Source organism: Aquarana catesbeiana, linkage group LG03 (genome assembly GCF_042186555.1).
Source record: "Aquarana catesbeiana isolate 2022-GZ linkage group LG03, ASM4218655v1, whole genome shotgun sequence".
Classification (NCBI taxonomy): Eukaryota; Metazoa; Chordata; class Amphibia; order Anura; family Ranidae; genus Aquarana; species Aquarana catesbeiana.
The window spans coordinates 142,105,698-142,118,212 of record NC_133326.1 but is presented as its reverse complement, the minus strand read 5'-3'; the positions used below and the strand labels follow the sequence as shown (position 1 = coordinate 142,118,212).

The following is a 12,515-nucleotide window of genomic DNA, read 5'->3' as shown; positions in this document are numbered from 1 at the left end:
AAAAGTTTTTTTCCTTAAAATTCCCTGTATATATATATATATATATATATATATATATATATATATATATACACACAGTGGAACCTTGGATTACGAGGATAATTCATTCCAGAAGGATTTTTGTAATCCAAAGCACTCGTATATCAAAGTGAGTTTCCCCATAAAAGTCAATAGAAACTCAGATAATTCGTTCCACAGTGACTTCTATGGTATGCAGTACCTAATGTGGTCAGAGGTGGAGGGGGGTGTGCAGAGTGTTTCCGAGTGGCTCAGAGCGCATCCAAGCGGCTCCGAATGTCACCGGCGCCCCGCACCTCTGGCCAAATGCAGTACTGCACACCGCAGAGGCTTGAGACAATGCTCACAAACCGAGTCAGGATTGAAAAAAAAAAAAGAATAGCTCGTATTGCGAAACACAATTAGTAAGTTACTCAATGCAATGGACTCATTGAAATGTATATGGAGCCAAAATTAATGTAGACAATTATGACTTTTTATTAGCTGTATGTCCTTTTACCCAAGCTCTGGCAGATAGAGTGCAACTTTCTGTTGTTAATCTACAAGTTTCAGCAGTTAGCAATGTATGAAGGTGGCATTACAAATGCTTACTGGTTACCTCTATTACAGACATTTCACTGTCCTAAAGAGGACAAAAATTACCCATTTTCTAAAATTATAACCAATGTGTCCAGGTCTTGATTGCTAAAGTGTATGATGAATGCAACAGATAAACCTGAACTTCCATTTCAATATTACCATTCCAGTCCAAAAGTAGAATATTAAAACCACAAGAGTCTTTGCTTCCAATGACATCCGTCATGTTGTCTTATCTTTGATAGCAAGAAGCTGCTCATTAATATAATCATTATCAGTTCTCTTTTCCATCGTGCGCTTGATGTCCCACTGAGTCTTTAAGGGGTTAAAAAAGCTGACTGATGTAAGGCGACGCTTGTTTTATTGAAATAAATTAAATGCTTAATGGAAAATAAGACCAGTGTATGGGCAAAAACAAACTTTGGATAAAGGCTTGGCAATGAGTCTTGTTCACAGGAGATCCCTTCAGTGGCACAGGTCTCCAAGCAACAGAGGATGCCTATAGATACTCCTGCTCAAAACACCAGGGAGACGAGCGGAAAAAGGAAATTATATTACACATTTCCTCCTTGTAACAGTCATTGCTCCAAAGTAACCACTTCCACGGCTTGCCCATCCACTGTAACTGTAGAATCAGATATCCTTGCAGTGACAGGAGCCATGGCAACTTGGACGGGTCCATTACCCTGCGTCAGGCTGGTCACCACCGTCTGATACATACTGACAGGGATCTGAACTAGACCTAGAAGGAACCAGAAATAGGTTAGTACTGATAATATGAATGCATAGGAATTATAAAAAAAATATAACTCAAACCAAAATACTACGTTTTAAACACCAAAAATTATACAGCAACTTGTTTACAGCAAAGAAAACTTCTACATACTCTAATTTACTGAAATACTCAAAGCTAAAAAGCATATAAAAATCAGCACCGACCAAAAAAGCATAATATATACAGTGGGTATAAAAGAGAATCACCCCCTTTGAAATAATCACATTTTGTTGCTTTGCAGCCTGAAATGAAGACAGACACAATTTTTGTTTTACCCAGCTTTATTTACTAGTGCAACTTATAACAGCCAAGTTAAGGATATAACACCAACATGTCAGAAAAAATAGAAAAATTCAAAAAACAGAATCACCCCCTTATGTCAGTATTTTGTTGGACCACATTTTGCTTTAATTACACAGCCTTTAGTCTGTTGGGGTATGTCTCTACTAAATTTGCTCATCTAGACTTTGCAATATTTGCAGAACTGCTCAAGTTCAGTTAAATTTGATGGTGACTGTTTGTGGACTGCAGTCTTCAAGTCATTCCAAAGATTTTCAATGAGGTTTGAGTCTGAACTCTAACTAAGCTAGTGGGTATATGGCCCAGTCAGAGCCCAGACTCAAACCCCACTGGAAATCTGTGGAAGACTGCAGTCCACAGTTACCATCAAATTTAACTGAACTGGAGCAGTTCTGCAAAAAAGAGTGGGCAAATATTGCAAAGTCTAGATGTGCAAAGTTAGTAGAGACATATCCCAACAGACTAAAAGCTGTAATTAAAGCAAAAAGCGGTCCAACAAAATACTGACATAAGGGGGGTGATCCTTTTTCCACCTCAGTGATTATGTTTTGGAATGTTTTTTTTTTTTTTCTGACATGTTGGTGTTCTATCTTTCACTTGGATTTTATAAGTTGTACTAGTAAATACAGCTGGATAAAACAAAAACAGTGCGTCTTCATTTCAGGCTGCAAAGCAACAAAATGTGAATTTAAAAAGGGGGTGATTCTTTTCTATACCCACTTTGCATAATATATATATATATTTTTTTGTTATTCTGGCAATCTTGCTTTAATATTTTATACCTGTTTAACATTCGTAGTTGACCTATCTACTGAAATACTTGACTGTCAAATTAATGTTTTGGTGAGAATTCTTTTTTTTTTTTTTTTTAGTTACTGACCTGGAACAATTGCGCCAAGGAGGCATTCTGACTTCACTAAGTCTTAAAGCCAGAGACCAGCATACTTTTAGGTATTTTTATTTTTTTAATTTAACAGGAAAGCTGAGCCAAGTGAGAATTCATCATCTAGTGCAGAGTTGGGTAATTGTTTTTTTTTTCATCCTCTCCTAAAGTTGCATTAAAAATACTGATGAAGTTATTTACATACATACATAGGAAGTGTGTAACAACTTAATAAGCCTTTGGAATTCAAATTATCTTTCCTCTATAGATTATGACAAGCTGGTACATTACACATTATAAAAAACGCTCATATAGATTTTTATATTGCACGTCGTGAAAAAAGCGACAGCAACAGGTTGTTTGGGAAGATTTTTTACATCATTTTCATTTTAGTTCTTAAGTACAGTACAAAGTTACATGGCATTGTGTCTCTTAAACAAGTATGAGTGAAAAGCTCTTTAGAACAAGAGGACACTGCAGCAGAATAAAGATGCACTGCGTACACCACAGATTACTGCAGTACCTTACGATATTGATGACATTGGGGGCGAGATTCAGTGTGCTGTAGAGGCGTGACTGTCTTTTAATAAAACTGAAAGGGTCTTAATCCCCAACTTTGGATTATGGACATGTGCTGACTAGATTAGCCTAATCAAAGCCCCACGCCTGACCAGATGCTGTGTCGGGACAATCAGAAACCTGATTAATACTTGTCAAGGGCTTAATCGCTCTACTGTCTGTCCACTGAGCTTTAATACAGGGCACTCTTGCCCTGTAGACTGTCATTGCTCCACTGTAGGAATGTGTTTCTTAAATACAAAGCAATGAAAGGACTCTTAACTTCAGGCACATACTGGCAGAATGAATAAAAATGATAGGTGGATAGATTGTAAACTCCCAGGTATCATTTGCAGCCAGCACCTGCTGCATATACTCCCCGGTTGGATCTGCATTTATGAAAGGATCACTCCACCATGCAGCCACAGAGCTTGTCAGATCTTACTTTTAAAATTAACAGCAATAGAGTGAGGTGGTTAATTTGAAGTAATAAGACATATGAGACAATATGTGCCATATGAGAAGATGACCACAATGCAGGGCATACACAAATTTTTTAATTGCAAAAACAAGGCAACTTACTTCCAACAGATGCAATGTATCAGCCCCGGAAGGATTTACCCCCTTAATGACCAGGCCATTTTTTGCGATACAGCACTGCGTTACTTTAAGTGACAAATGTGCAGTCGTGCAACACTGTACCCAAATAAAATTTATGTCCTTTTTTTCCCACAAAAAGCTTTCTTTTGGTGGCGTTTGATCACCTCTGCGGTTTTCATTTTTTTGCGCTATAAACAAAAAAAGGCTGACAATTTTGAAAAAAAAAACAAAAATTTTTATAGATCTATCTATCTATCTATATATATATATATATATATTTATTTGTAATAAGCGTATATTGATTGGTTTGTGCAAAAGTTATAGCATCTACAAAAAATGAGACATATTTATGGCATTTTTATTATTATTATTTATTTTTAATAGTTTAATAGTAATGGTGGTGATTAGCGATTTTTAGCGTGAGTGCGACAATGCGGCAGACAGATCGGACACTTTTGTGGGACCAGTGACATTATTACAGTGATCAGAGCTAAAAATTTGCACTGATCACTGTATAAATGACACTGTCAGAACGGAAATCTGCTTTGTTTACACTGACAGATCCCCGTTCTGCCTCTCCGAGGAGCGATCGCGGGTGGCCGGCGGACATTGTGGCCGCTGGACCCGCGAATCAGCGCGCCCGCAGTGTCTCATGCACGAAGCGACGTAAGGGTACGTTGTTTCACGCAATAAGGCTGCCCTGCCGCAGTATATATGCAGTGGGCAGTCCTTAAGTTGTTAAAGTGTAACTAAAGGCAAAACTTTTTTGCCATTTTGGATACAAGGCAGGGTTTTAACCCGTCAGTGAGGGAATCCTGGGGTGTCACCAGAACGAGAGTCCACATTGGAAGATTTCTCCTCTATTACTGTTCTGATGTCAACCCAAAATTGGGGATTTTTTTTCACTTTCAATCATAATGGTAAACAGGACAAACGGAGTAAGTGCCGGTTCACATATGTGCGCTCTGCACCGCAAATCACACGTGATGTCCGTGCAATGCGATTTCAGCCATACAGATAGTATGACTGAATTTGCATCGCATTCGGACCAAAATTGCACAGGACCCTTTTTTAAGTCTGCACCAGAATCGGATTGCAGGGGTGTTCACACCTCTGCAATCCAATTCACGTCCGAACTATCAGTTTACAGTGTGATATGCAAGCTGAAATGGGGGCATCATTAACATTGTATTAACACTCTCAGCAGTTCGCATATGGCAGTGTGAACTGCCTGCGAGTCGGGCGTGATGCGGGATTGGCAGTGTTCCCGCATCACACCTATTTGAACCGGCAGACGTGTGAAAACTATACCTCTAATCTAGCAACAAAATCACAAAAAATAAGCATTAAGGCCAATATGTATTCTACTACATAATTTTGGTTAAAAGTTATAGCATCTACAAACTATGGAATATATTTATGGAATTTTAATTTTTTTACTAGTAATGGTGCCGATCAGCGTCTTATTGGTGGGACTGCGATATTGCAGTGGACATATCAGACACTGACACTTTTTGGGGACCAGTATCATTAATACAGTGATCAGTGCTAAAAATATGCACTGTCGCTGTACTGACACTGGCTGGGAACAGATTGTAAATTGCTGGGTGCCTTTTTTTTTTTTTTTAAATCCTGACCTACAAGGTAAAGCAAGGTAACGTATACTAGCACATTATGCAAAACTTGCCTCAAAAGAAAGCCTTACAGCAATGCAATGTCATTGCTGGAGGCATCTTCCATCTTCACTCGTCTTCCTTCTGGGTCCGCGGACTGTGTGACTGATGGGAGCTGCGATGACATCTTTCCCATGCATGTGCGGGGGAGCCGCCGTTGATGGTACAGGATTCTGAAGGAAGGGTCCGGGTGGTCGTTCCTTCAGCATGCATGCGCAGATGACGTCATCGGCTGCACATATAGTAAATATCTCCTAAACGGTGCACGTTTAGGAGATATTTACAGTACCTATAGGTAAGCCGTCTTATAGGCTTACCTATAGGTATAAGTAAAAGATTGACGTTTACAACCACTTCAATTATAAAGACATCGGTGCTTATAGTTTTTGCTTTGTTTTCCTACAAAGTCTTACCAATAATTTGTTGAGCTTGCCAGTAACTTCCACTTAAAGGATAAGTTCACCTTTCAAATATATATATATATATATATATATATATATATATATATATATATATATAAAAGGCCTGTGCATCCCATAATACAGGAAGCTTCAGTTGTATTTCAGTTACAGGTAGGTCGATTCAACTTTCTGACTTCTCATATCCCATGGTGACTTCTGTGCCCAGGCGAGTTTGTTCCTGCCCATCTTTAGCCTCATTACTTACTTTTTGCACCCATCATAATATACAAATTAGAAAATCCAATACACACAGTGGTGGCAACTGTGTATATCCAGGAATCTAAACACTTCACAGCATCTTCCAAAACTGAAATCCTAAATTTGGTATGCATGGACTCTTAAAAGTAACTATGGCTTTCCAAAAAATCCAAAGTATTGCCCCTGCATTGCCCCTGAAAACACAGAATACTTACTCCTTTGGTGGTTGGAGAGTCTGAACGCCCTCTTCAACCAGTGGAGTCGCCCCCCTACTGCATGCTGTTGCTGTGGTGCTTTTGCAGAAGCAATGGTTTGCATATTTTTGGGACTTGCCAAACTAGCTTTAGAGTATAACTAAAGCCAAATCTGTTTTTTTTGTTTGGATAGAATGGAGAAGGATTAAAACACCTGTGAGGTTTTTACTACAGTCAGTATTCCTGTTAGACCCCTTTCACACTGAGGCCTTTTCAGGCGCTTTTGGGCTAAAAATAGGGCCTGTAAAGCACCTGAAAAATGGCTCTCCTGCAGTTTCAGTGTGAAAGCCCGAGTGCTTTCACACTGAGGAGATACACTGGCCGGACATTAAAAAAAACTCCTGCAAGCAGTATCTTTGGAGTGGTGAAGGAGCAGTGTATACACACCGCTCCTTCACTGCTCCTGCCCACTGAAATGAATGGACAGGGCCGCCGGCAAAGCGCCACTGCAACGGCGCTTTGCGGGTCGTTTATACCCTTTTTCGGCCGCTAGCAGGGGTTAAAAGCGCCCCGCTAGCGGCCGAAAAACCTCTGCAAAAAAGAAGGTAAAGCGCTGCTAAAAATGGCAGCACTTTACCGCCGACGCCCCAGTGTGAAAGCAGCCTTAGGGAAATTCACCCTCTCTGTGTGTCCTGGTGATCGTTATCAAAGAACCAGTGAAATAAAAAAAATAAAAAAAACACCAAATTTTGAGTTGTCCCCAGGAGTAGAAACTAACTAAGGATTTCTCTTACTTGATGAGATTTTCCTTCACCTTCTGTCCCATAGCAATAACAAGAAGTGAGAGGAAATCTCTGCAAAAGGTAAAAAAAAATGCCAGCTTTGGCTTTTGTCCTATTTTAACGTAGACATGTAACAGAAGCAGAAGTTAACTACCGTAAAACCCACATGTCCGTTGTAAAGCATTTAAAGAAAGTAAAAAATGACATATACATTTAGGTTGCCTGTGTCCCTGGATCTATGGATTGTTTTGCTATGAGGGATTACACTGAAGGAAACTTCTCTCTGAAATGAAAAATGAACAAAGCATATTCTCATATTGCATATACTAGCCTCAGTCAATAACACCTAGTGTGGATCCTGGCTGTTCACTCCTTCCTCTGCATGAATCACTTTACAGTTTTCCCCAAAAAAACAGGCAATCCATGGTGATTGTTCTACACCCCCCCCCCCCCCCAGCAGCTGGGGAGTGCAATGACAAACCCCTGCCCATACCTGCTGGAAGCTGAGAAATACCACCCAATCTGTCTACTCTGAAGGGCTATGGAGGAGAGAGGGCTACAGATAAACAGGTAGAGTTTATGTGGGAGGATTTGCTTCATTATTGTGCATCACCTAAAGCTGGTCACTTCAGTGGGCTTATGTAAGTTTCTTTTAATCATTTTAAAGGGAGTCTGCCAGTGCAGAAATATAGAAATTGCCACTGGTGACTTATTGTTGACTTTTTTATTCGATTAGTCACCGACTCACAACAAGCGCATATAAATAAAATGTCCCAGCATCTGAAATGCACCTGTTAATTTCAGATCTGTTAATTCTCCAAGTAACAAATAAAGGAGAAGGATGCCTTAGAGCAGTGGTTTAACAACTTGGGGGTTGGGACCCTATCTCCTGATTTTGGCATAGCTGTCACTGTTACAAGACACCACAAAGTCGGAGACACAGTGAGTAACACTATCTGTGATTATAGTTGCCATTAAAAGTCCCCACTACAGTTCTCAGATCAGCAGATGACCTTGATCAAGAGCACCTAATTTGGCTGATCAGAACTCCCCCCAGCATTGCCACTCATCCCAACCCCCCGCCAGCACTGCAACTTATCCCACCCCCGAACCAATGAGTAAGAGTGCTTTCACACTGGGGTTTTGGGGGCATCAGCGGTAAAGAGCCCCTAAAAATGGTTTAGCGGCGCTATTCGGCCACTTATGGTGCGTTTTAACCCCCGCAAGTGCCAGAAAAAGGGTTAAAACTGCCCACAAAGCGCCGCTGCAGCGGCGCTGCCCATTGATTTCAGTCCATGAAATGCGTCAAGCTATACTTGATGCTACAGCTTTATCCATTACACCTTTGGCACCTGTAGGCCATATTGCTGTCTTGTACTAATACCATTTTGATTACTATACACTCAATATGATCATGTATTTAATTGCATTTACTCTTGTATCCATCATGCCTACATTTTTGTGCCAATTATATGTGAATGTATATATATGAAATTATTTTTACTATACCTACTGTGATTAATAAATATACATTTTTACTCCATCCTCCGCATTTCAACTGCTTCATCTAAAATCCCAACTTCCTTTTGCATAGTACTTGATTTCAATGGGAAGGGGCGCTTTAGTACACACTGCTCCTACAGCGCTGCAAAGATGCTGCTTGAAGGACTTTTTTTTACCATCCTGCAAGCGCACCGCTCCAGTGTAAAAGCACTCAGGCTTGCTGACAAGCCACGCTACGAAAATAATTTTGTTATTATAAATTGTTAGGGGTCCCCAAAACATGGGAAATTTTATCAAGGGGACACGGCACTATAAAGGTTGAGAACCACTGCCTTAGAGAGTTCACCTTAAACAAAACAGCAATTGTAATTCCCATATTTCTGTCATGACAGAATGCCTATCAAGTAAACATGTCATAAACCAGGGCAATTTAAATTGAGTAGTCTCCTTTTAGGTAAAATAAACTTCAGTTGTAATCTTTGATTGGGCTTACATTCTAATGAAATATCCAATAAAACCAGTCTTTAAGCTGAACTTCAGGCAAACAGCTTAAAACACAGATTAACAACAAACAGGAGTGAAAGATTTTTTTAAATCTCTGCCTATTCAGTTCTGAGATTTACACAGTTCTGCCACACAACACAGCCCTTGCTGACAGGGCAAGAGTGTGGATTTTTTTCCTCTACTGCAGTTCAGTCTACTTTAAGTTTGGTTCCTCCTTTAGCTTAAGACTTGACAGTGAAAGGAAAAGTAGCATACGACCAAGTTCATCTCTGTCACTCGGTTCTCTCTTTTAACCCCTTATCACATGACTAAGGCAGTAAAACTGATTGGCTTCTTGTACCGCTTTTCCCTCTTTCAGTTTGAACCCTGCTGTACAGGGACTGAAAGAGGCTGATACCAACTCAAATGTAGGTAAACTGCACTGCTTGCTTAAAAAAAATGCAATGCCTAATGACTGCATTAACTCATGTATGTGTAAAAAAAAAAAAAAATTATATATATTTTTATTTTCGATTCATATTAATATATCATTTTTATTAAAAAAAAAAAAAAAAATTCCTGCCCGGTTAAAAGGGGTCTGCAGCTATTGCAGGTCCTTCTAATCTATTTATGATGAAAGGTGAGTAAAAATGAAATCCCTACTGCACCCTGGGCATGGTTCCAGTAGTAGTAACGATTGATCAGAAACCATTACACACAACCCGCCCTCTACTAACTACAATCCAGCAAGGCACGGTGTTACAACAGAATGCATTAAAAGCACTGCCTAACCGAGACAGGTCTGCAGTGCGGAACAATAGGCTTGATTCATCCTGCTATGTTCTTGCACAGCTGTTTGCTGGCTCTGGATTACTGCAGTCACATGAGCTGCTTTACAGCACAGCAAGCTGTCAGGGGCTGGGAAGGTCACGGGGAGGAGAGGGGAATCAGGACAGAGACTTGCTCCATCCACTCCGCACTGCGGTATACTGGGAGGAGGACAGGCAGATCAAGGCCTGCTCCACACCCATTACAAAAGACCGCAAGCCAAGCTGCAAAACACAACCCCATAGTCAGATTAACCTATTGTAAACTGCACGGTCTATACAATCGGTATCCTTCGGCGCATTCTCTAAAATGTACAGCATTAATGTGGCCTTGAATAATTCAAATTAACACTTTGCTAACTATTCTCAACTGCCTACATTGCCTCATAATGTCCCATATAGAAGGGCAGGACAAAGAAATGTTAAAGGATAAGTTCACCTTTAACAAAAAATAATAAACGCACTTTTTTTTGCAGGTAAAAAAAATGTACACTTAGTTTTTGTTTTGGGAGCCTGTAAATCATTGCAGCCGCAATCAGATCGCTGATACCATGCAGGACTCCTGAATGAACTCCATGAATAAACTACCACAGTGCTTAACAGCACCATGGTAGCTCATTGAGAACTACAAGCCAACAGCCACAAAGGCTGTCAGGACTTGTAGTTTCTCATTCACAGATGACTGTAAATGAATGACATGGCCGGACAGGGCTCCACATGGCCACATTTGTTTCAGAGAGTGACAGAGGGCGCACAGAAAAGATGCCCGGCCGCTGTCACTGGGGAGGTAAGCCAGCCCAGGATAACCCCTCCTACTAATGGGATACGTTAGTTTTGTAGTAAAGCAGTACAGAAATCATGATCATAAATTTGAGGGGTGGGAACCTGTGTCGATCAGTGGACTCCAAGAAAAGTGTTTTTACAGCGATTACAAAAAAAAAAAAATTAAGATTTTTGTACTCACAATAAAATCCTTTTCTTGGAGTCACTGAGAGACACAGGTCGTCATATACTACTGCCACCTACAGGATGGGACACCAGCTAACAAAATAAATCTGTAGGTCAGCCAAGGAAATCAATATTGTTGAGATGTCCAAAACCAGTCCATTTAAGGGGCAACAGCAACAAATCACAAATAGGCCCAACAAAATAGAACTGGAGACTGCCTGAAACCCAATATCTCAACAACCAATGTCTGAATCTGACACTGAATGAGGCTGAACTCCCTGCCAAAATGACAAATGACACTGAGAACCAACCTCATGCCCAAGAACAAGAAAAAAAAAAAAAAAAAAAAAAGGAGGAACTGTGACAAACTCAGCCAGAAATCTAAAGGGGAATATCTCTGAAAAGTTCAAAAGGCATTTTTTGTTTTACAAGAGTTTTATTGAGTTTTTAATAAACTAATACAGTTCAAGTAAGGCAGAAAAGTACAAAGATAGAGTGATAAAGTGACAGCAAGCCAATAAGGAGGCAAGGTACCATGTGATGGAATAAACTGTCACATAGAAGGTATTTAGTCATATTTTTGGTAAACTGGTCTCAAATATCAAACAAGTGCAGGTGGGGGGCAAAAAACAGACACAGCTGACAAATAGAAACACCCCTCATTGCCTATACAGTTCATGTGGCTGGGCGAGCACATGACTTCAATAGACTGTAAACATGATGAGATTAATGGTGCAATAGTGAAAAGGACCAAGAGAAGGAAAAAAAAATGGAGAGGTAAAGATGAACATTAGAGAATGGAGGGGGAAGAGGGTGGAGGGGAGGTAGTGAGGACCCTGCCAGGTGCGGTCTCTTACAATGCCTACTAACTCAGAGAGAGAAGCAAACCATCCAAAAGATGTTCTGTGAAGTGCAGAGAAAACCAGATTCAGATGCCCTGGGTGTCACAGGGGAGACTCCCTGAACAAAGGTCTTGGTTTCTGAAATAAGATAGTAACAGCAGTGACCTGACCCTTAATAGTGCTGAGAGCCAAATGCTGATCCAGGCCCAACTGTAGGAGTAAGAGGATACAACCCACAGAGAATCTCCCAGGGAAGAAGCCTCGTGTGTCATGCCAAGTTCAACCAGTAGGGCTGGAGAGACTCAGACATGGAATCAGAGACCACGAACAGATCAAGTACAGAATCTGCATAGGAAGGCATGGGAGTGCGATTGTGGCCTTTTTGTTCAGAGCCAACAAATACCTGTGATCTGGGCCATAAATTCATGCATGACTGAAGAAATAACCTCCTATGGAAGACTCTGGAGATTATTATTATTATAATAATACACAATTTATATAGCACCAGCAATTTACGCAGCGCTTTACAATGTAGAGGGGGGACAGTACAATTACAGTACAGTTCAATACAGAAGGGACAGGAGGGCCCTTTAATGACACAGACTCCAAGAACAGAGGGCAAGTTTACTCCAGGCAGAATCAGTAGGCATGCTGCAGGCAGCACTGTAGTCATTGGTAGCGTGTGAGCTGGGGAAACAGGCACAGCGGTACTGTCCTCCGTGGCTGTAATCAAACAGGTTATAACATTGTGGCGGTGAAGAAATGTAGTTCAAAGAACAAGACAGGGTCTTGGGTACTTATGAATCCCAACTGCTGGCAACAGGTGAGGTGGAACGGCTGGAGGTAACCAAATAATTGTAGGCAAGCAGTAGGAATGGACTAAAGACCAGAATT

The 12,515-nt window shown here is 40.6% G+C and overlaps 1 protein-coding gene across 5 annotated transcripts in view; it reads right to left on the bottom strand.

Moving 5' to 3' along the window:
• Positions 1-471: 471 nt before the first annotated feature.
• The window catches only part of NRF1 (nuclear respiratory factor 1), a 123,606-nt gene continuing 111,562 nt past the window's right edge, over positions 472-12,515 (bottom strand). For 4 of the 5 annotated variants that reach the window (XM_073619355.1, XM_073619351.1, XM_073619354.1 and 1 more), the window contains one exon: positions 472-1,336. Coding sequence is in view for 4 of the 5 variants with exons in the window: in XM_073619351.1 (XP_073475452.1) it covers positions 1,173-1,336 (164 nt within the window). In the remaining variant the exon portion in view is untranslated. Of the gene's footprint in view, positions 1,337-7,234; positions 7,302-12,515 lie in introns of those variants that run through there. The other variant, XM_073619356.1, reaches the window with a different exon arrangement.